The sequence below is a fragment of the Siniperca chuatsi genome, linkage group LG4 (assembly GCF_020085105.1).
Source record: "Siniperca chuatsi isolate FFG_IHB_CAS linkage group LG4, ASM2008510v1, whole genome shotgun sequence".
Taxonomy (NCBI): Eukaryota; Metazoa; Chordata; class Actinopteri; order Centrarchiformes; family Sinipercidae; genus Siniperca; species Siniperca chuatsi.
Genome location: NC_058045.1, coordinates 4,213,192 through 4,238,547, shown reverse-complemented (window position 1 = coordinate 4,238,547; position 25,356 = coordinate 4,213,192). Strand labels below are relative to the sequence as shown.

Here is a 25,356-nt window from a genome sequence, read left to right as displayed (position 1 = left end):
AACAATGGAGAGGCAGAGGAGTGTTGAATGTTAAAGTGTAGAAGAGGCAATCCAGAGCGTGGATTATGGGTTCCTGTGTCTTCTCTCGCTGGCCGGTCGGTGTGGTATGTGCTAATTACAGCCTGAGAGAGGCTTGCTGCCGGAGCAGAGACATGCTGACCGACAGGAGGGCCTGAGGAGGCACACACACACACACACACACACACACACACACACAGTCACTGTATACATACATATCACTCCTTTACAATCACTGTGTGATATTAGGGTCAGGAAAGCACTCATGTGTTCACTTATCAGGGTTTCCCCAGAAAATGTGTTAACAGAGGTGGCTTGCGTTTCGTTTCCTCAACTGAAATAAACTCAGAAGATTTTCTTTCTTTTCTGACATTGCGACATGCTGCTTTAATGAATCACTTCAAAGCGAATGTGCAATTTAATTGATAAATCACTGTCTTCTGCTGAGCTGAGTCAGACGACCATGACGACATTTTGTCTCCTGTAATTAATTTAGTTTCTACACGGTGGTCTTACCCATTAAATATGTGGCCTTTTCTGTCTGATGTAGCTCCCTGAGGAGCGAGCCGTGGACTCGAGTCACATGACTTTAGACTCGACTGGACAAAATCTAACAATCGGACTTCAACACCAGCGACTCATGACTTCACTTGGACTTTAACCTTTTGACTTGGACTGACTTGACATTCTCCCTAACGATTGAAAATGATGTTGCATAAAGTATTCAGTATTCTTTGAGTCAATCTGACAGCAGCCAACCACGTTTCATGAGCAGCAAGGAAAGGACATTATCACAGGAATACCAAGACACACCTAAATAATAATTTAGCTTTTAAAATTTAGTAAAATTTATTTGAAAGTCATAAATACAAATGCTTTAAACAGCACTTTTTTTGAATAATGACTTGTTTAGGACTTGGTCTTGACTTGGGACTTGATAGCCAAGACTTGAGATTTACTTGTGACTTTACTTAAAGTAGCCCTTTCCATTTATGAAATATTTTGGGAAACCCTGCTTAGTCACACACATATACACAGTCATTAAGCTTCTGCAGGACGCCTGTACAGTAGATCTATTCGTTTCACAAAGTGCCAAGTATTCACTATCCGTAATAGAATTGTTTTGATAGTTATATCAAAGTTTGTGTGTTATATATTCTTTAAAAACTCCTTTGTGATGCTGATGTCTCTCTCCGTCTTCCTCTCTGTTTCTGTGTTTGTGTGTTTCCACCTAACACCAGCAGGACTGCTTCACAGTGGAAGGAGAGGATCTGAAACACGACTTTGAGCGGCTGCAGCTGGCTATGGAGATGGTCGGCTTCTTACCCACCACACGCAAACAGTAAGATGAGCGACATGATGTATACAACTGTTCTTACATAACTGATTACAGAACCTCAGCCCTGTCTGTTACAATCAGGGTCAGGAGTGTTTTCAGTAGAATGAATGTGCAGAAATGTATCCCATTAAATCCTTGTGGAAACATATTAGCAGCTCAGCAGAACGAACGTAAGGTTACCTAAAACAAACTAATCACTCTGTAAGCACTCCTACTCTTCATCTGATGGTCTCACAGAACATTTTAAGTTATTTGATATCTCACATACTCGTTAACAGCTCAGAGCATGTTGTGCCTTTTGTTTAGTTTAGTTTTTTATTGTCTGAATAGTTCGCTAAGCTGACCGGCTGCCAACTGTAGCTTCATTTTTAACAAACAGACATAAGAGTGTTATCAATCTTTTCAAAATCTTTACAATGTTTAGGAGATGAATAGAGTCTCAGAGGTCATTGCACTTCAGTTTAAATTCTGTAAGTAAACAGGCATCAGTCAGGAAGCTTTGTAAAGTCAGCTTCTTAGAAATGCACAGCTTTCATCAGACATTACAAGTAAACCTGACATCCTGTTCATTTTCTAGCCACTGCAAAAAGTATTTAAAGATAAATGTTTCATTAGATTACTTTTTTTTTTTGCGTGAGTTTTGTGTAATCAAGAGATCATCCATTAGCAGAAATGTCACACGATGTGGCTCTACCAGATGTCCTGGTCAAGAACACAGAATCTCTTTTCATTCACTGTAAAACATGTTCAATAAGACAGTAGGTTTGTTGCCCAAAATACTGTAAATGTATTAACAATAAGTGCCTTTCTTCTTCCTCAGGATCTTCTCCCTGCTGTCAGCAATCCTCCACCTGGGGAACATCCGCTACAAGAAGAAGACCTACAGGGACGATTCCATCGACATCTGCAACCCAGAGGCCCTCCCCATCGTCTCAGAACTGCTGGAGGTGAGCAGCATGATGCAGCCTTTTCACAAACACTCTGGTTCATAGTATTAAAGTTCAATTATCGGCCATTAGTAAAGTCCAAATCAACACATTTTTTGGAACTGTGTGTGGCAAAAATTTTATTCAATTTTAATAATAGTCCAGTTTTCATCTGAAAATCCAATAGAAAAAGCCACATATGACATGTCTGAGTCAAAACAACACAGTACTTTTTGTCTTGCTGACTTTATGCTGAAATACAATATTTTAAATACTTTGAAGAATAATAAAAATGAAGAATTGGAGCAGGGCTTTACCACAGGGCTTGTTTATTCTCCCTAAATACTTTCTTTGACAATTTGTCTCCTGAAGTTATTCCATTCCATGCCCGCTGGAGATACTTAAAACTCCATGGACTTAGTGAACTTTTTAAAAACAAGTAGCATGCATTTGAGCAAATTAGTTTTCCTTTTGCTATGTATTTTTTTTTTTAAACACTGAGAAATCGCGATTCCTGTTGAGAGCGTTTACCTCCCATATGAGGACTTTACAAAAAGCCTTTTAGAGAGCTGAGGACTCTCTGCGTACAAGCACAGCTTGTGGTGACAGCGGAAGTTAAGAGGTGCTTCAGGTCCCAAAGAGCCGTCCAACCATCCAGCGCTTCCACAAAGTAATGTTTGTGTTGAGGCTATTTTCAGACCTCTTGTGCTGACGTGCTGACGGAGCTTTCCCACCAGGAACGAGTCATTGTTGTTGTCCCAATATCACCTGCATGGTTAAATCATATTTGAATGATTATAAAAACACATCAGACACTGATACAAGCTTCAACGATGTTTTTTAAAGGATCATTGTGAATCTGTCATAAACGACTTGCTTGTCAACAACTTTTTGTTCCTTAATTTTGAGTGAAATGTTTTTGCAAAGTGGTGCAGATTTCTGTGAATTGCCAGTCACTTACTGTATAGATGCTTGGTGGATGGCCAGTGCTTGTCCAGTCACGTCTTTGCTTGCACTATACAATTGTTACTTGTCTAATATATACATATTTACAAGCAGATTAACTTGCTCAGTGGCAGCACTTTGTCCCTGTAAATAAAGTTCAAATGAAGTTCAGCCAACCTCTGGTTTCAGTAACAATATTATAGTCAAACTGTAGAAGAGAAACTGCGTCAGACTATTCATAGACTACAGTATCGGTGCATTGTGGACAGTCAGGTTCATTTATCCTCTTTTGCTTAATTTAATTTATTTTAACATTGTATGTTTATAACTTCACTTCTGTTTTATTACTACACAAACAAAATTTTAACTGAGAAGCAGTTCTTATGAAGGCTTTGATTTGTGCATATATTTTCCTGACCTCAGTGTAGACACTGTAGTAATTATCCAACATACATCAGTCTGGTCTGTAGGTTTAGACGGCTTTGGACTCTTTATAGTCCCAATGAGAAACATAGAAAAACATTTTCTGGCATGGGTTAATGTGCCACGCAGTGTTTACAAATTTATTATGTTGTGCTGAATTTGGGTTCATTCTTGACACTGAGTGCAGACCACACACACACATACACACTCATCAGTGTGCACTGTGAGGACAGCTCAAACATCCACATGTTGTTCTGATTTACCTTGGGATTGAGGGATGGTGGCACTTCCCAGTCCCTGTTACAAACTTTAGCCGGATGTGCTTGTTGAGTCGCTGACAAAACTATGTCCGAAGTGTGCCGGAGACTCCTGTCAACAGCACAGCAGGGATGTTATGACTGTGGAGAGCCTGCAAGGGTTCCCCTTTAACATCCAGACTGGTCTCTTTGACTCTCCCGAGGTCCAGACAGGCAGTGACGTGAGCTGAGCCACATGTTGGCCACATGCTCGGGGTTAGTGTTTTAAGTTCAAGTTTATTTGGATGTCTGTTAGTTGGTGCAGAGGCAACAGCTATTTGTCCCCAGGGACATGTAAAACATTGTTAAAACGAAGAAGAAGCAAGGAGGAAAACCAAAACACAGCTTAATGAAATCAAATGAGTCAAGAGTCGCAATGAAACAGCATTTTGAGGCCATTTTAACCCTCTAATGTGGCAACATTCCTGCTGAAACATAATGTTTCGGTGGGACAAAAGAGGGGTCAACCTATGGGAAGTGAGTGTTATTTGATGTGAGGAGTGGAGTTGGGTGGGGGGGGGCAAATAATTAAAAAATATGTGATGGTTTTATTGGTTGCATGCGGCAACTGTTAAAAAACGTGTTTTCCAGGAAATTAATGCGAGGGTAATTTTGATATACAAGCATTAAGCATTTTGTTTTTTTACATTTTTGAAAAAAAAATATTACATTTTGGAAAATTAGCTGTAAGGGTAAAAAGTTGCCTTTCATTTAGTTGTAACTTAACAGCAAAGCATGTATTTTCTGTGATTTATACTGAAGTGCCTTTGAATTTCATTTAAAATTTAATTTGCTTGATGCTAAGAGAACGTGCCATCAAAAGTACTTAGCACTTCCGCTTTATTGATGATGCATGACTTTATTTTAAGACGCTTTGCATAAGAGAACCTGCTAAATGGCTAAAATAGGTTGTTACGGTTTGCTAAATGCAGTTGTGTGTGAGTCATGTGAGGCTGGAATTGCTTCAAGTGCACCTACTGGCTCTGAGTGAAGTCCTTAATTTGCATAAATATCCAGTGTTGGAATCAGTCTGTACTTCACTTTGATATAGAAAATGGGCAACATTTTAGACAGGATGGGATGTGAACTACTGCTCTCACTATTACTGTGGTACACTAATGTGAAGCACCTGTCAAGGAGAGCTGATTGGCACGAGTGTGGATTGATGAATGAATAGGAATGAAAGTGGCCGGGACTTCCTGTTTCCTGTGGAGGTGGAACTGGAAGAGGAAGTAGAGCTCGTAGGAGCTGATGGACAGCTGACAGGCTGGATCCTCTTGAGCTTTGGAGTTGAGTGATTCGACCTAACCAGAAGCATTCCTGTGCAAACTGGTAATCAGTCCAGAGAGAGTAGCTCACTGTGAGAAACAAATCCCACTAAAGCCTGAATTTGTTGATGGTATTTTAATGCTAAAAACAGTATCTTAAAAGGCAATGTTTGAGCCTGAGTCCAAGAGTTTTGGTCATTCATCACAACCTGACATAGGCCAATACATTTTGATTAAGTCCTGTCAGATTTTTCCTTATCTGTAACCATACAGTACTGTTTTTCTTCAAGCCTCTCTTTACAGATAGGGCCAGCTTCCTACTTTCTAGAATAAATCCAGCCTTCTAGCACACTTTTTAAAATATCTAATGTCATATTTATTGGTTTCCACTGGCTCTTATGGTTTTATTGAGAAGTAAAAGGTGAACAAAGGAAGTTTAGTTCTTTAATAATTACTGTTGCTATGTCGGAAAAGGTTCGGTCAACAGTACTGTGATGTCTATACTGTTTACTACCTACTGCACATTATTGTTACTAACTGCAAGACAATTAACTATAGAAAATGTTAGCTAACTCTGGTAACAGATACTTAAAAGATTTGCTAACTTGGAATCAGACTTGAGGTCTTAGTGTCCCAGGAAAAAAAACTGGTTAATTTGAGAACAGAATCAGTGACGTCTAACCAGTGCTTACAAACTTCTGTGTATTATGTTATTAGAGCTGCGATCATAGACGGAGCAGCAAGCCTGTTACCAAGCGACTAATACATGGAAATGTACCGGCTAAAGACCAATCACTAGGCTGCAGAATAGGCTTTGCTCTTAGTCGAGGGATTACCAGGCAGTGTGAAATGAAGTCTGATTATGCCACCCCCACCCCCCACTAACACACACACACACACACACACACATTCAGCCTCCTCCTGTCCCCCCTTTTCTGTTTATGCCAAAACCTTTACAAAGATGGCAGTTGACTAAACTAGATCCATAATGGTATTAACTATAACATTAACACCCTTGCCTTTTATACATGAAGACATCAGGCAATCACACAAAGACATGCTGTCACATGTACACACACACACACACACACACACACACACACACACTCCCACACAAATATGTGGTCTCAGCAGCAGCTGTTCGGCCCAATCCCATAATCCCTGTAGATGGAGGAGATGTGTGCGGTGACATCTGCTTCTCCCAGTGTGGCTTTGTCATCAATGGTTTGTCTGGGGCCAAGTTTAGAGTCCGTACGAACTCACATGCAAGGCCACATACTATTGTACTGTATGTGTGAGGACACAAAGCAGTGTTTCAGTCAATGCTAATCTTGGCCAGCTATGTTAGTTTGAAGCAGCAGAGGTATTGTGAGCATCAGTTTAGTAGATTAAAGGATCAATTAGAGATGAGTGATATGGATAAAATCTTCTGTCAGAGTGTTTGTAATTTTATGTCACCATGGTAATGTATATCGTGATATGGTACATTTTCTTGAAAGTTACACTGTAGATAAACTGCTTATACTGTAGATAAAATAACCACATGGAAATGTCTGTCTAATTCAGTGAATTAAATACTTGATAGATTGAGGTACTTCATCACGTTGATGCGAAAATCCTGTTAATCAAATATTGCCGAAAAACAAACCTGCTCATTGATTTGCAACATTTCCAGCAATGGTCTAATACAACCAGAGATGTAAAGAAAGAAATAAGTACCTTGGTTTAAACGGTATACTGTAGCAAACTCTCCACCTGTCGACAAATCTATGTTGTCTAATGGTTTGCAGTATATCCTCGTATTGTCCAGCCTGGGGTCAGTCATGTCCAGCTGTCAGTCGTCATCAAATACATATCTTAAATTATATTTTATACATTGTGGATGGTACTTAACATATGCTTAATTGAGTTAAAAAAAAATCCAAAGCACATTTCTACTAAAATGTTTTTTACCTCTGATAAACTATCAAGATGTTCTTTCGATCAGCTGCAAAAAAGCTTCCCTGGTAGAGTTTTGGTATCTTGCTCAGCGGCACTTCAGTGTATGGTCTCACTATAAAGAGTATAAAGGGAAACCTTTAAAATCAAAGGTCAGTGAAGTCATGTAGAGTACTACGTATTCTGTGAAATAAAGTCTTCTGTGACTCTGGAGGGAGCTTTGTCAAGTCTGAATTTCTGAATGTCTGAAAATTCAATTCAATACTCAAGTGACATTATGAATAATCTCGGTTTTGAAGAATAAACATTTTTAACAGAAAACCTGCATTATAAGTGGGGGGTAGGGAGTGTTAAGTATGTGGGCATTTATCAGGCAGAGATGGTCTAACAGAAAGGTCAGTTGCACTATGGGAAATGTAGGATTCAGTGTTTTTGGAGCCTGACCTATACAAGGATCTAAAAGTCTTGATACCTCAGCTTCTACTGATTTGAATCATTCTTTTTTAAAATCTGTCTCTTTTGAGTCGTCCAGCTTTATGGAAGGGCAATATTAGATTGCTGGAGAACCCCTTTAATAAAATAATGCCTAGGGACATTATTGGACCATTGCTGCATGTTATTGTCCTTACTATTCCCATGACTTCATCACTATTAATTGTCAAATAAAGGCCACTAAAATAATTCTCACTTCAACTTAATTTTTGCTATGATCAGTGACCCTGTATAATGATTACAATGTTTTTCTTCATCCCTGATACTGTATGAATTCATTGTACTCTAAACAACATCATGTAAGCATGTAAGAGCTCAAACTGACACCAGACACCAAACCCTGATCTTGATCTTGCTCTTGACCTTGTATTTTTCCCCCCACTTCAGGTCAAAGAGGAGATGCTGCTGGAAGCGCTGACAACAAGGAAGACGGTTACTGTCGGAGAGAGGCTCATTGTACCCTACAAACTTGCTGAGGTGACCTTTTTAGTTACCACAACATCCACATACAGCTCCACATCAAAATGTGACACCTACCCTACCCGTCTCAAACACACAGACTTTATCTGACCTTCTAAAATTGATGACCTATTACTGGTGAACCCCCTGTGAGCCTGTCTGGTCCCTCATTGCCAGCACACATTAAACAAAACCCAGAAGATGCTAAACATTGAGGGACATTTTCAGCACATTTTTATAGTTTTTTCTTTACTACAAACGGTCAAAAGGGTGTGTGAAAGGGTGGCAGTAGGGGTGTGGATTGAGTAAATTCTAGTCAGTCTCAAGAAAGCATATCGGAGCCAAATGTTTTGTTATGAAGTGCGTCAGCTGTAGGGGAGATTCTGTGTTTGTGTGTGCATGCTTTGGAGCTTGTCTGGGGTTTGTTGTGGCACTTCCCCAGCCCCCACCGCTTCTCTCTAAGGCTCTTTTGATAAGGGTCTCTTCCTCTGCAACTTCCTGTTTCCTGTCGAGTCAAGGAATAGTGCAACTCAACCCTGTCCATACATCCCTCTGGACTTAGTCTGCAAAATTTACCTCCGGGATGCCTCAGCTGACCTAGATAGGCTCCTCTGATGTCTATCATTGTTCATTGTGCTAGTGAATATTAATATTCAGTGGTTTTCGTTCATCTCTCCGACCCCAAAGCCTTTGATGGTTCAGCGTAGAATTGAATTTGGTCCAGATAGTCTGTTACCTTGCCCCCCCCCCAATCTGATCTACAGGTTAGTTTAGCCCAACAATGGTTGCTCCCGCTCTTACACACCCCCCATCCCTCCAGTCATGTGGTCTGGTCTCAGGAATGTGCAACATCCACTGAAATATACAGTACAGAGGCCAAAAGCCAGATCCTGAGTCTGTCTCTGTTTGTCTCTGTCTCTTTCTCTCTCTTTGTCAGTCAGTCACACATGTTTCAAACACTTTTTTTCTAGACTAGCTGTGTAACAGAGGCTCAGACAATGTGATCAGAAACTTATTTCTGGACAAGGGCTGCAGCTATGATAAACCCTGTCCTTCAGCATCTGGGTGTCATACTATAACAATTATAGAAGGTCCTGGAGAGAATGAGGCATAGACCTTTCCCTGAAATCCCCCATTGACAGAAAAGGAAAAGATAGAAAAAACATAGAATAGCATAACGGGAAATCCCCAGATGAGTGAAGAGTCTTATTACCTGTCTCCACATAGTTGTATCTCTCTCCCAACATAAAACTTGCAATAACCAGAAACCAGCTGTAAATGGACTGCACTTACATAGCGCTTTTCTACCTTAACAGATTATTCTTACTCTTCTTTTAGCTCTGTTTTTGGTCTGGACTAACTTCTGATGGAAATATCTGGCTCTTAAGCTGTTACATGCTCCATTTTCTTCACCAGCTATAGTCACTAACTTTGTCTGTCCATGGTTTGGTGCTGAGCAGGTACATACAGTGGGTTTAAAGAACTGCATCTCAAAACAACACTGATGAGAGCGGTGACAGTGAACCAAAACAGTAAAATTACGGGCAGTAGAACCAAAACAATGAGCTGAAAGATTCTGTGAAGCTGTGCAGACCAGGGGACTGCAGTCAGGCGATATTATCTGTGGGTTCGTCACTATGCACTACGAGGGACCCTTTTCACATACATGTAGTCTTGTGATCCATTATTAATGCAAAAATATTAATTATAGCCCCTTTAAGTCAAGCTAGCAGACATTGAGGTAAGGAATACCTACCACGCACACCTGCAAGTTTGCACTTGCATTTGTCAGCACCCTCATTTACATAATGCATTCCCTAGCCACTAACTCTGCCTCAAACAGCCGTTTGAAGTGGGGGCCGACCAAAATGTCCTCACTTTCCAAAAATGCCCTCACTCTCTATATCTAACACTCAGATAGGTCCTCACAAAGATAGATGTACAAGAGCTCACGTGCACACCACAAGAACAACGAAAGTGAATCCCTGCCCTGATGTGACTGAGGGCCGTGGGAGCGAGCTGAGGCCACCTGTGGAATCCATAACACGCCTGTTTTTATACAAAGGAAATGTGGAAAAAAGAACCTGGAAAATGTTTCTGGTTCTTCTCAGAAATGATTTCTTCCTACTTGGATGGGAAAGGCTGAGAAAGTGTGCTAGGCAACTGTCCCGTCCACCCACAGTTGAGATGGGGAGATTTTGGTGAGGCGTCTGACCTGCTGCACCTCAGTGGGCTGCAGAATAGAGGTTGGAATTTCTCGTACTTCAGCCAATAAGATCCCTAAATTAATTGGATGGAGCCCTGAGTGAGTCAGGTGGAATGCATTTATGAATTGCTTAGTTTTGGTTACAGAGTAATAATGAAACTTGGCAACCTCTAAGGAGGTCAGAATCTGGAGTTGAGTTTGTTAACGTCTGTCAGTCTTGCTCAAGGACACTAAAGAAGTGCCTTAGTGGCTCAGCTGAATGTGTCATGAAAATGAAACATTTTAGTTTTGAACCCAGCCTTCGATTCTTTTTCACAAAGGTCCTCAGATTAAAATGGCCATATTTCTGATCAGTAAGCCACGCCCCTGCTTATGTTTTAAGGTTTTATTAAGGCAACGCTTAACTCAGAAAAGGCAGAAATAACATCTAAGCTTATATTATCAGTTATGCTCTGTGATTGGGAAATCGGGGTTTTCAAATCACACATTTAGAACAAAAATAAATGAAAGAGCACATTCTTCGTCATTTTGGTACATATATTTGGGAAGGAGACTCTTCTCTTTTCATGTTAAAAGTGTCCCATGTCCCAATGCTGGAGATAATGGAACTGATGTATTGTGCTAAGGGAAAGAAGAAAATGGTACATTTATCACAAAAAAATAGTCAAAAGAAAATAAATAAAAAGATCTGGTTTTTCACCACGCTAACCTCAGCTGTGCTTTGTGGTAAATGCTAATTAGAAAATGTTAGCATGCTAACACGCTAAACTAAGATGGTAAACATACCAGCTAAACATCAGCATGTTAACATTGTCATTTTGAGCATGCTGACATTAGCATTCAGCTCAAAGCACCACTCTGCCTTAGTAATTCAATTCAATTCAATTTTATTTAAATAGCGCCAATTCATAAGTTATCTCATTGCACTTTTCCTATAGAGCAGGTCTAGACCGTACTCTTTATAATATTATTTACAGAGACCCAACAGATCCCACCATGAGCTAGCACTTGCAGTACAGTCTCACAGAGCTGCTGGCATGGCTGTAGACTCTTAGTCTTGCTATATACTGTATTATGTAAATCTGCTTTATACAGTTTTGTTATTTTGCTAACAGTCTGATATTGAGACCTATTTGATTTTGCATTTAGAATGAATGAATAAAACTTAAATCATTTATGAAGACAACAACAATATATGGATTTATATCGAGGCCAGGAGTCTATGCAAACTAAAGTGCTATCAGAGTTTAACCTCACAAAAACGGCTATTATCAAGTTAATATTTATAACATTTATTGTAAAATTAGGGGGAATTCCCACCTTCAGCCAGTCATGCTGGACGCAAATAATGTTGACCTCTGTGGATTAGCTCGGGTTTAGACACAGTTTATTTCTGGTCTGGCCTGGAGAAGTGAGAAAAATATCAGTGTGCATCTGCGAGTTCATGATCGCGTGCATGTGTGTGTCTGTGCATGTGAGCCCACGTCTGTCAAGATAAGGTGTGCTGTCTGACATTTTTGATGTGGCTCCAGATAATCGGACTCCACCACTTCCTTCTTCCTGTTTAAAGAGAGACATGGGGAAGGGAAGTGAGCAATCAGAGGCTCATTTCTAAGTTGTTGAAGCCTCATAGCGAGAGTGTAGAGGTAGTCTCCCATTGCTGGGGGACTGTAAACATGTATCACATATATAAACATACATGTACACTCATAGACAAAAACAACAACTACATAAATACAAATTAAAAACATATGCAGATTGGCATGTTGCACACACGCAAAACATCCTGCAGTGAGGAAGCTAGCAGGCCACGTGCAGTGTGAGCTCATGCTGGTGTTTCACACCTCCTGTGGTTTTCAGGAGAAAGAGAGAGAGAGAAAGAAATGGAAAGAAAGAGAACAACAACTTCCCCTTAGCAGAGCCTTATAATCACAAACACCAGCTAAGTCCTGGTTTAACAGCCAGGACCGTTACAGTTTACAAAAGTCTCTGATAAAGTCCTGCTAATTATTTTGTCAGTTTCTTGGGTGGCCCTCCAGTAAAACATTTTCAACACATTTGCTTCCCAGCCACGTTTCCTCCTAGTGGGTAACTGCTCCCATTGTGGTGAATAATTAAATTACATGGCAGACACAGAGACAATGCATGCTCACTGAGCATGTCACATGTTCACATCACATCTGACTATCCCCTGAGTTTCTGCTGAAGCATTCAAATCCTGCTTCTTTTTCAAACGTTGTATTATTCATTACAATCTTATATAACTTTGTGGGAGCAGGGACGTCACAGGCCTATTTGCTAAAAATATCATAAACAATCAATAATGCAAGAGTGAAGAGGCAGCTTTTAAAATGCACAGTTCTGCTTCGTCACGGCTGTTGGCTGCATGTGGCCTCAGCAGGCGGCGCTTGTACGAGTCCTTCAAAGTGAAGGCATCCACATCAAGGCTTGATCAGGTTCACAGTGTCCCACAAAGACATTTTGGTTTATTCAATTTTTTATGTTCTGGTAGTGTGAGTCTGTGTGCCTGTCTTTGCTCATTGATTCAGGAAGCTTCAGACCAGCTTCCTCTGGCAAATTTGGTTTGTCTGAACTTTCCATGTAAAAATACATTCCAACGTTTAGCTGAAGCTAATATGAGGCTTCAGCAATCTGTTTTAGACAAATCAAGTGTTCATCTTACAGTCTTTGTAGCACAAAATTCCCTCTTTCTGTTACTCTCCCTCCACTGCAGCTTAGCAAGGAAAAAGTTCTCTTCATTCATTCATTCATTCATTCATTCTTACTATTTAAACAGCTGTGTCGATTTTTATCCACACTTGTTGCCATTTTTCTGTCGCTATACTTCATGAATTTATTAAGTCCCCATTCTTAATCCTGCCTACCAAGCTCTGATTGGTCAGCTGTTTCTCCAACTGGTAGAAATAGTCATCAATGGGCACAACACCAGACATATTTGGATCGCTAAACAAATCTGAGAACTGGACTGGAATCTGGCTATATGTGTCTGGCATTTCAGCATTGATAGGAAGTAGATGTCATGTTGGCACCAATTTCACTGTAGAGAAACGTGAAGAACTTAATTTTGTGCATCTTATGAATTCCTGGAGTTCTTGATTGGCATACAATGTTAGAAATTGTATATTTACATTCAGATGTCGTCCTTAGTATTCTAGTGAGCTGTTTGGTTGGGTGGTAATGCTTTACATAAACTGTGCATGTTTACATTTTTGGTGTGACTCCTTTTCTGGCCAAAACCAAACATCCTGTTGTTCTCATCACTGTCTGTATTTGACATAAACACACTCTGATGCCAAAGTTGCAACCTTCCCTGTCTGTGGTTAGCAGGTTAACCAGTTAAGTGTTTGACAAGGGCGCTTGGATTTCACTGCTCTAATTCATCAATGTTTTATGTGGTCCTCAGTATTTATGAAGAGCAATGTGATTTTGTGTGTGTGTCTGGGGGGGGGTTACTCACCAGGGGTTGTTTCACCCTCCTCATTTCCTATTTGTTTTCTCTGCTAAATTAAATCTACTCTGATTGGATTACACTGAACAGGGTCTTTTCAAATTGGGGTCTCTGCTGTATTGCACAACTATTTTGGGGTTCCTGGCATGTAAATGTTTGACCTAGTTGAAGCAGATTTCTTTTGTCTTGTTCCACTCCCCATTCAATCAGAACACTTCTTGCTGCCGAAGAACGTGCTCTGGTGTCCAAGTCTCCATTTAAGTCAGCTTATGTTAGCTTAGCACGCCTTTCATCATATCTAAAGAGAGAGCTTAGTTGCTTTTTGGCTTGTTGAGGCATAATAAAGGCTCCTCCTGGCAGTGTTGTTTTTTTATGGATCAAAAAGTAATCCATAAAAAAGTTGTCCAAATAGTGATATGCAGGTCTGGAGGCACTTAAGGCTCTGGCTCCTGACTGAAAACACCTAGAGTATTAAAGCATTTCACACAGCAAGTCTACCAAACATAAGAACAGTAACTCAAGAGTTGTGAGCACTCTGGGAGCTTTAACGCAGGACCCGTGTTTGCGCACTAAATACAAAGTGGCTGTTGTTATAAACCTTGAACAATTTCTTAATAACAACAGCCTGCAGCTCCCTGGCATTTCCCATCTCTAAATTACAATAGCATAGTTGCTAGCAGACTGTTAGCACTGATGGTAGCTTACTTGAGCTAATAGGTACTTTATGCTAAATATGAAGGTAGAGCCAGCTGGCGATTAACTTAGCTTAGCATCAAGGCTGGAAACAGGGGGAAACAGCTAGCCTGGCTCTGTCCAAAGGTTAAAAAAAAGAACATGCACCTACGATAACTCCCCATAAAACCATTACTTGCTTTTAAATTTCTGTTTTAAATTAAATAGAATTAACAAGAAATAACATGTTAATTAGTAAAATTTGGAGGTGCTGGTAGGCAGATATTTTTTAAATCTAGACAGAGCCAGGCTAACTGTTTCCCCCTGCTTCCAGTCTTTATGCTAAGCTAAGCTAATCGCCTCCTGGCCCTAGCTTCATATTTAACGTACAGATATGAGAGTGGTGATGATCTTGTCATCTAATTCTGGTTAGAAAGCAAGTTAGCTGTTGGGCCAAAATGTCTAACTAGGTGGGTCAACCGTTATTTGCATTATCAGTTAAACTGTAATTATTTTTTTCAATTAATCCTTTAGTGAATAAAATGTCAGAAAATAGTAACAAATGTCCATCATAATGTCTCCCAGAGCCTATGGCGATGTCTTCAGATTGCTTGTTTGGTCTGACCCACAGTCCAAAACCCAAATATATTGAATTCACAATCGTCTAAAATAGTACATTTTTGACTTTTCTGCTGATAAATTACTTAAACGATTGTGAAAGTAGATTTCTATAGTGTCCTGATCCAAATTGACAGTCTCATTTGATTTAAAACACCATTTATCCATTGATTAACTGTTCACAACAGCATTTCTGAGCTGTCCATCTCTGCTTTTCCTTGTGGTTTCCAGATATTTTCATTCCCTCAGTCAATCCCATCAGATAACTAGGCTACTCCCTGTGCAGTAGTTCATTAGACCTTCTCTTCCCACTGCACACATTTAATATGACACTGATCCAGTTCCAGAGAAGAGAGGGAACATTAATGTTGTGTTTGTCTTGTTGCTCTGACCCAAGCTACTGCAGTTGGCAGGTAATTTGGGTTAGATATAGTGAAGTTGGCAGGTTTCTTTCATACGCTGCCTGCAATAGTTGTTAAAGCAATAACCAGTAACAGTGGCCATGCTGCAGAATTACTTTGTGCCATGCTGTTGAAGAAAAAGAGCAGGTTATATACTCTCTGGTTGCATAAGTGTTCCCTCTGTATTAATTTAACACTTGCGGGCCACCACAAAAACACTACCACCACTGTGAAATAAAAATGGCTGAGCAGCAGAGGAGAGTTACTGCAGTGTGTGAGAGTGAGAGAGTGATAAAACACATTCAGTGGGCTTAAACAGTATTTGCTCCTGTTCCAGATTAAGAAATCCATCTGTTTTTGATCAGGAAGAAACTGATGTGTTCTGTGTGTGTGTGTGTTTGTGTGTGTGTGTGTGTGTAGGCAGGCACGGTGAGGGACTCCATGGCCAAGTCGCTGTACAGCGCGCTGTTTGACTGGATTGTGTTCAGGACCAACCATGCCCTGCTAAACAACAGGGACCTGGAGGACAACTCAAAGGTAGGAATGAAAACACACACACATTTAAAGACATCCCGTGTTTTCACATACAGAAACACACCTACAATATCTGTAGGTAGATATTTCCTTGCACTCAAACCAAAACATTTTTTTCTCCAAACTTTATAAAACCAGTAACATAAACAACATTTTGGCATCTTGTTAACAGTTCAAAACAGGTATGTATCAGTTCAGTTCATCTTAAACCGTGGACACAGACAACATAGAAACAAATACACACTTAAAAGGTATGCAAGCTCATAATTCTTTTCAGAAACCAAGATGTGTTTGTTATTTTTGGTTTTATTGATTTCATACTAACAAATTCTATCATAAACAAATGAAAGCAGGCAACTTATCTTGAACATCTCAAGTGCGTACTTTCTGGGCTTTGCAGTTGTGCTGTCATGGTAACATACAATACAATATCCAGTAGTAGTATATTCAAGTATATGAGAGTATTTATAGTGACAGTGTTGTTATGTAAAGTCACGTGCTAACTGTGTGTTTTAATTAACTGCCAGATTAGCAAAGACAATTTTCCACAATGGCGGACAGTCAAATTCTGTTCTCTTCTGTTCTAGTGACGGTTTAACATTCATATAAAAGGTGTTGAAGGGTTTTTCTATTTCAGTATCGCCCTTTCAAACTAAGAAAGCACCTTTAACCACAAGTCAGTTTAAACCGGTCACATGAACCAACTAGCTGAATTGCATCACCACCAGGTGGAAATATTCTTTATTCTGAGCTCACACATAAGATTTTGTGCTTTATATTATATATTATATATAATATTCTTAGATAGTAAACTTTGTTTTCTCTGTTCATGTGGATTATGTTTTCAAGAAATGTACAAAACATATTTATTTGCTCAAATGACTTAATAGTTTTGGCATAAGTCAACATATCTTTCAAGTAGTCTATAAATGTCTCATTGAAAGTGCTCTGTCATACAATATCACTGCATTGTAACAGTAAAAGTAAATACAGGAGCAAGCTGGCGAGGGCCATCAGTGGGGCCAGTTAATGAATCACAAGGCCACACAGCCAGTTGGGGGCTCTTTGGGAACAGAAGGTGTGGACAGGTGCATCCTCTACAAAATAATAAGTCATTTATCCTACAGGCATTTGACTTGCTCAAATCTTAGAGACTGAATTTATTTTAAGGTGCTTTTCTTAAATTTTGAGTATTGTATTTTATTACTTGGAGTATTCATACTGTCAGTGTTTTCGTTATGTGGTGTGTGTGCGTTTTGAAGTTTTAATGAACTGCTGGATGGGCCAAAGACAATTTTCCACTTTTGCGGACAATAAAGTTGTATTCTATTCCATTATTGCTCGCTCTGTAAGCAATGACACTCACGGCTTCCCTCTGAGTAAGAGGACAAGAAAAAAACATTACATTGGCGTATTGCATAGGCAGACATTTTCACACGACGTAGCAGGAAAACCACACCTGTAAATGATGATATTAATAAGAGCTGCACACCATTTAGCTTTAATAGTTTCAAGGCTCTGCTACTGTGTATGCTGGCTCACTGACAAAGCTAACTTAAATGGAACAGAGCCATTATTAAGGGTATTAATTACACCTGTGCTTTTCCTACGATGACAAGTGAAAAAGTCTACTGTGAAAAAGGCCTGTTATACTGATGGAGGAGAAATATTTACCTCCTGTTCATGTCTTCCCTTTGTTGCTTTTGTCTTTCCTCATTCGTCTGACTCATGCTCCCCATCCTGCTGCTGTCTGTCTGTCAGTCAAGACTTGATTCCCTGCTTTCTGGTTTCCTGGCTTCCTCCACTCCCAGAGGCAGGAAGTGGTGTAATATGAAAATTCCACTGCCCGTGTGTGTGTGTGTGTGTGTGTGTGTGTGTGTGTGTTGGGGTGGCAGCTGGCAAGTCAGACCCTGTGGGGGCATCTAAAGGATTAGGAAACAGATCATTCAGTGTGTGTGTGTGTGTGTGTGTGTGTGTGTGTGTTAGTTTGTGTGCCAAGACCATTTGGGCAGATGGCATCAAGTTCGCTTCAGCTCAGTTTACCCCCAGTGGTCCTCGGCTGTCCCAGTACAGTGTGTGTGTGTGTGTGTGTGTGTGTGTGTGTGTATGTATGTGTGTGTTTCCCTTGGCACTGACATCATCTGTGTGTGTGTTTGCCCTCCCTCTGTGCTGTCAGGGGGTCGATGAGGTTGCACTTTCTGTCAAGGTCATTGTTCTTATGTACAGATAACAGTTTATATATGCAGCGTGTGCTCATGTAAGTTTTCATGCCAGAGTAAAAAAAATTGCCCTTTGGGGAGAAAATGAAACGCTGCTGGATAAAATAAAATTAAATTAGAAACAGCTTTTATAGTCCATTTCATGATTAAAGGCCCTCTTTGAGTAAATGCCTCTTTCAGATGGCGCATATTAATGATATATGATGACATGAATCTTACTGACACCCAGGGGGCAACTGGGTCGCTGTTGCTGTAAAGAACGGGATTAGAAAAGAAACACAATAAAAAATATCTCTAAATAAAGATGATAAAGAATCATTTTTATTGATGTTTACAGTGTTGCATTTTTCCATCTTTTTTTTTTATCACACTGAGCTCATAAATGTGTAAAATATGGAAAGAAAATGAGGTGTCTGTCTTCTTCACCAGATTCTGTCCATAGGAGTCCTGGACATCTTTGGCTTTGAGGATTATGAGAACAACAGCTTTGAGCAGTTCTGCATCAACTTCGCCAACGAACGGCTGCAGCACTACTTCAACCAACACATCTTCAAATTAGAACAGGTAGAGTGTTCTAATCTCCTCTACTCTCTGCACCATTTCGGCCTTTTTTTTTTTTTTTTACCATCCACACAATGACTATTGTGCAGCTGCTGATAACACGTCATTGCATTTTGTGTTTTACTGACGCTACGATGATGTTAACAACACACAAACATTTATACACGATCTGCTACAGTGTGTCTTGGTATCCAGTGACGTTAGTTTATGCACTAGCGTCACATTATTGTGGCTATTCCTCAAAAATGCCTTTATGCTTTTGATTGAGTTAACTGATGCAGTGAAGAATAGGCCCTCCCTCCTGACTTTGCAGTTTCCTTTCATACGTCAAACTAGTGAAAATGGATGGCTTCCTCTTCAGCTCTGAATGCAGTACAATGAGGCTTAACACATTGTGACAAGGAGCTGCTTTTGTAGTGCTGTCCATGTTTTCTGACATGTTTTTCACACATCTTGGTTGTTTAATCTGATCTGTAGCATTTTCCTCTGCTCACTATGCTAAACACACTTTTAATAAAGGCTGAAGACTGGAACTGGGAAAACAGTATTGGGTAAAACAATTTCAATAATAGTGATTACAGATAAGAAAAAGATGAGATACCATAAACAAGAGTTTGACCAAAAATATTCTAAAAATAAATTTGTAAATTTTCCCTCATGACAGGAAGAATCAATGTATCACCAGTGAAAGAACATAATAGTTTGATATTTTAGGAAATATTCTTTGCTTTCTTGCTGCGATTTAGATGAGAAGATCAATACCACTCTCGTGTCTTCATGGTAAATATGTAGCTGGATCCAGCAGGTGGTTAGCTTAGCTTAGCATAAAGACTGAAAACAGGGGGAAACAGCTAGCCTGGCTCTGTCCAAAGGTAACAAAATCCGCCCACCAGCACCTTTTTAAAGCTCACTAATTAAAATGTTATATTTTGTTTGTTTAATCTGCACAAAAACGTGTAAAAAGTGTAGAAGCAACAGTTCAGATACAGAGGGGTATGTGCTGGACTATTATCAGTTATCAGTTACTTCCTGGACACCCCACTGGTTGCCTGGCAACTACTCCCAGCTTCTCAAAATGTCGAACTAAACTCAATACAACTGCTCACTGTGCCCCTCGACCTGCCTTATTTACTTGCAGCTCAATTAGTGATCTCTACATTTAACATAAATGCTTTCAGACAATCACTACCTGTAGATAACTAGCCTTACTAACTACAAGACTGGTATCTCCATTCTGACGGTCCTACCCCATAATCTATGGTTATAGTAGCTATGGATATAAGAAACCTACATGCATACATGCAAGCTACAAGTGTTGTAGTTTTATCTTCAATCATACTCAGTGCTTGGCTCTTTATAAAACATGACTAGACTAACATTGTCAGACCTTTCACTTATGCAAGCAACCGGTCTTTGCAAGTTGAATATTCCCAGCTCTAAGTCTGCAGCTAGGTTAAATTAGCACGCACACTTATTATACATTATAGTAAAAGGTCAGAGGAAAAGTGCTGAATGACCAGAACAGGCTGGGTGAGAGTGCAGGAGTCAAGCTAACTGCTGCTCACACCAGCAACACTTTTAGCTTCTTTGTAGGTTGTTGTAAATTTTTTCTGGCTTGGCTTGGTTTGTTTGTTTGTTTTTACTCTTCATGCCTCTGAATGGCATCACTCTCCCTTTCCTTTTTTCTTTTCTCATGTAATTTCATCATTGTTTCTCTGATCAAAGAGACGTCATAACTACCCTCTCTCTCTCTCTGTCTCTCTTTCCCTCTCTCCTCCACTCAAAAGGACAATTACTGAACCACTAATCCCTAAGCAGCTATATTATGTATTCATTATGCTCATTTATTCAGATACCAACTGCCGAACCACTTAATATTCAGTGCGCATGTTTTATTATTTATTCCAAATAATATCCATAGAACAAGCGAGAGAACAGTGAGAGGGAAAGCAAAGAGAGAGAGACATTTTGATGAGTCCCAATCAGTTGGACTGAGTCACAGTAGCTGTCAGCTCTCATCTGTCTTGTACTGAACCGTGATTGGTTGTGGCAACTTAGCACGCGGGCCAAACGCTGAAGGCTAAATGAGGAGAGGAACAGAGTGGAAAAAGAGCAGTGTTTTAGTGAACGAGTGCAGTAACGTCCCTTCACCCTCAATGAAGATCACAGACTGCCGATACGCTAATGGTTCTGTTATCTATTTCTGACAGTTAGCCCTCAGGCCCTACGCACGCACACACACACACACACACACACACACTGCAGGATGTAACATGTACGAACAAACAGGTTGTTATACTCTAAATGAAATATTGACGGTTAAGCACTCTGGGGCTTTCATTTAACATCTAGTTTTTCCGCTGCTGAAGCTGATGGTCATACAAGGACAACATTAAAATAACTGCCATCAAAGCTAGACAATAGAAAAGATTACTTTAAATAAATAAAATTAAAAAAATAATAATTTGTCCAATACTTTGTTTGAGCAAATACTTGCAAAATGAATAACATTCCCATCAGCCTCAGCTGTACAATTTAGTACTAATTAGCAAATGTTAGCATGCTAATACTCTAAACTTGGATAATCAACATTTAAAACATTATACTTGATAAACATGTTTGCAGTGTTATTGTAAGCATGTTAGCATGCTGATGTTAGCATTTAGCTCAAAGCAGTGCTGTGTCTAAGTACGGCCTCACAGAGCTGCTAGCATGGCTGTAGACTCTTGTTTAATAATATACAGAAAATGTTCTTTTTCTTTACTAACTGGTAAAATGTTTCATTGTCAAAATGCCAAATATCTATTTTATAGAAAAAATAAAACATTAATACCTCTATTAAATCTTTGACTGTCTGCAGATAATAATAATAATAATAATAATAATAATAATATAAAAGTGTTTTCTGTCAACAATAGCTTCCTACTGTACTTTTAACAACTGTAAGTTGTTTAATTTTTGTGTTATCAGTCATTCTGTGACAGCAGGTGCTCCTCGATGGCTATCTCTGTTTTGACTGAACCTTTCACTTGGAGGTTTTTGTTCCTGTGTTTTGTTCAACTAATAAGTGTCAAAGTGCTGCTGAGACGCTCACCCTCACATGGCGGTGCCCAGTATTGTTTCAGCAGAGTTCACGTTTATTATCCTTTAATCACTGGGGTCCTCCAAACCTTTGGCTCTCTGCCTCTCTTGAGTTTATTTGACAGGACAACACTTGAGGTGGTGCTGAGCTCTGGGGCCCCTCTGAGGCAGGTTGGTATAGCTTCCTAATTGGGGGTTGCCAGATCTCTACTGATTTGTGTTTGTTTGAATAAAGTTGTGCAGTTCACGCCACGGGACTCCTCTACCCTCAGTTTGACGTCATGAGGAGAGAAAGCACTCACACACACCTTGTCTGTTGCATTGTATTGAGCCTTAAACTGCTGGCGCTCAGTTACCTTTAGAAGACAAAGAAACTTTCCTGGCTTAAATAAACTCACCAAACTAAACGTTAATCAAGATACTGACGTTTTTGTTATTTGTTCTGAGTTTATTACGAATTTATTAGAAAATGTCAATGCACCCATTTAAAGGAAGACCATGGCTTTTGATATCCCAAAATGGGGATGAAGTTTCCAAATTTGTCCCTCTGCTTGCCTAAAAATCTCTTTTACAGAGGATGCTAATAATGATAGCAAGCTCCTTTTTGGTTAACTGAAGCAGAAATAAGAAAATTGAAATTACAGAAATCCTCCGTGCAAACATTTGTTGTTAATTATTTTCCCCACAGTAGCTGTGTTTGCATTCTTTCATTCACCTCATGATCCAAGTGATAGTGGTACTGTAAGGTTCTCCTCGTTTCATGACTAAATATGAGACTGTTCCGTGCAATTACTGTGTTTATGTTATTTCATCAACTGTGTGGGAGAAAACAGCAATCACGGTGAGCAGAATGTTTGCAGTAGAAAAGGAGCAGAATACTATATAAGATCAGGAATTTGTTAGAGAAAACACAAGCAGCTCAAGTTGACCAATCACGGTTCCTGCCGGTCTCCACGTGGTATCTTTTTAGCCGCCGTAGCCCCAACATGTAGTTACATTTTTTTAGGGGTTGCACATCAGCTACGGCATAGCCTACAGTGGCTACGTTCGTTGAGTATGTATACGCCATAACCCCTGAACACAAAACTAACGAATCCAGCTTAAGGTGTCTATCTAGGATGAGAAGATATATTCTGTTGAAAGTTTGACATAAGTTCAGCATCTGATGATTTGATTAAAGACAAAATAAGTGAAATTGTAACTTGTTTTGTGAGAACAAGCATGAACTACTGCTTTCTCTTTGTCCATCATTCTGACTTTGAAAGGTGATTTTGACTTTCCATCACGGGGATTTTCCTCTTCTCCTTCCGAGGAGGCTTCACCCCCCTCCATCCAATCAGTTGGTCTTATCAACAGTGTGTGTTTACCTTCGGAACAGCAGCCAAAGCTAATAGGGCCACACCAACCACAACCCTCAGTGAGATGGAGGAGGGCGTGTGTGCGTGTGTGTGTATGTGTGTGACTCTCGAGTCCAGTGTTTACACTCAACATGCCAATTGGTGCTTGATTTCTTTTCTGTGTAAGTAAAAAAAACACATGACAGCCACCGCCTTAGGCAAACACGGTGTCATGTGATGAACTCATGAGATGTCCTGGCTGAGTGAAGAAATAAAAAACATGTAGCCAGTTTCACCTTCATCTTATAGAAGGGAGGACTCCTACTGCCTACTGTTATTGTTCATTGTAAGAGTCCAACAGAAGTAAGTTCCTCCCTCCTTAATAGGAACTGCCAGATTTTAACTAAATGTGCTCTTTATTATATTAATGGTCAACCTAATAAAGTCAATTATTCATAAATTGGCAAAGTGAAGTTTTGATGCAGATATTCCGCACTCTACGCCCTTATTCATATCGCACAGTCCAGCTCATTCCTTGACGTCATTTTTGTGAGTCATGCTGGTCGACTGCGAGACTCAGATGCGCTCCTTTTCTACATTGACGACAAAAAAGCAAAACCGCCTTACAGTACAGAGCATGTTTAATGACAACACAGCGAGCGTGTCTTCTTTTTTTTATCTGCGTCTTTGTCAGTTTCGTGCCTTTTTCTCTCTGTGTTTTTAAAACCACCAGAACTTGCTCCAGCGCCTATGATTGCACCGCTGTTCCTCCTGTCTGCTCAAAAAAAAACAACAACAAAAAAAACACGCTGCTGTCATAACAAGAGAGAAGGGGCGCTGAGGGAGGGAGAAATATAAAGAAAGAAGAGATAGAGAGATAGCAGGAGACATGGAGAATCACACACAAACACACTCACGGCCTCCTTCACCTCGACAGCAGGGTGCCAGGCTAAACACAATTCAGGTCGCTTGAAAGCTGCGTTACCCAGCAGAGAACAGACAGAGTTGACTAATAGATGGAGGGATGGCCACAAATCCTGACCAACCTCATCGACCACAACAGAACTCCCTGCTTTCTTAGCACAGCAGGAAGTTTTAGGGCTTTTATTGCTCGCAGATTGGTTTTGGGATGAGATTTTTACATCTGTGTCACTTCTGTGTCCCAATATCTGTTACGTCTGTTGTAGTACAATAGTACAATATTTCCCTCTGAAATGTAGTGGAGTATAAGCATGAAGTAGCATAAAATGGAATTACTCAAATAAAATACAAGTACCTCAAAACTGTACTTGAGTAAATGTTCTGAGTTACTTTCCACCACAGTGGAATGCAGAAACCAGGATTTGTCAATGTCTTCCAGTTTTGGTGAGCACTTGCTCAGTTTAGCGTCGTCTTTGCTGACAGGACGGAAACCAGACAAGACCTGGCTTTCAACGGGGAATGGGTTGTGGGCTCTGAAATGCTCCGAGTTATACTGTGATGCTGTTGTCTTTCTGTGTCTCCTCTGATAGCCTAGATACGTCTGTGTCATTTTCATCTGACCTCTCCTATCTGCTGCACTGTTTTGATTTTAATGTCCCCATTTTCTGTAAAGTCTACTGGTCAGCCCTCAGGGTCCAGAGTACTGCTGCTTTTTCTGTTTTACCAGGTTGCATTTAGTTTAGTTGCCTTCACTTGCCATTCTCAGCCTACATCAGTGCCTTAATTGGACTGCTATGAAAACAGCCTGGAAGAAGAATAAACCAGCAACTCTCTGGACCCCACGCCACTTTAAAGACGAATAGTACTGAGTTTAGAGAGGTTGAAATGATAAATAAAATATGTTCTAACTAGGACTGCAACTGTCGATAATTTTCATTATTAAGTATTTTGCCAATTATTTTCTCAATTAGTAAATTAATAATTTTGTCTAGAAAATGTCAGAAAATAATGAAAAATGCCCATTATAGTTAACCCAAACTCAAAGACATTACATTTACTATCCTGTAGGACAAAGAAAAGCTTCAAATCTTCACATTTGAAAAGCTGGAACAAGCAAAAATTTAATTTTTACTTTAAAAAAAAAATCAACTATTAAAATTGTTGCCAACTGGGGCGCCCCGGTAGCTCACCTGGTAGAGCGCGTACCATGTATCAAGGCTGAGTCTTTACCCA

General features: G+C 39.9%; 1 protein-coding gene across 15 annotated transcripts in view; it reads left to right on the top strand.

The window, feature by feature from the left end:
* Positions 1-25,356, top strand: part of LOC122874628 (unconventional myosin-IXAa-like) — a 148,058-nt gene that overhangs the window by 81,880 nt on the left and 40,822 nt on the right. For 11 of the 15 annotated variants that reach the window (XM_044192737.1, XM_044192738.1, XM_044192732.1 and 8 more), the window contains 5 exons: positions 1,260-1,360; positions 2,178-2,304; positions 8,033-8,122; positions 15,891-16,007; positions 18,653-18,787. In XM_044192737.1, coding sequence (XP_044048672.1) covers positions 1,260-1,360; positions 2,178-2,304; positions 8,033-8,122; positions 15,891-16,007; positions 18,653-18,787 — 570 coding nt within the window. The remainder of the gene's footprint in view (positions 1-1,259; positions 1,361-2,177; positions 2,305-8,032; positions 8,123-15,890; positions 16,008-18,652; positions 18,788-25,356) is intronic. The other 4 variants (XM_044192746.1, XM_044192733.1, XM_044192740.1 and 1 more) reach the window with 1 other exon arrangement.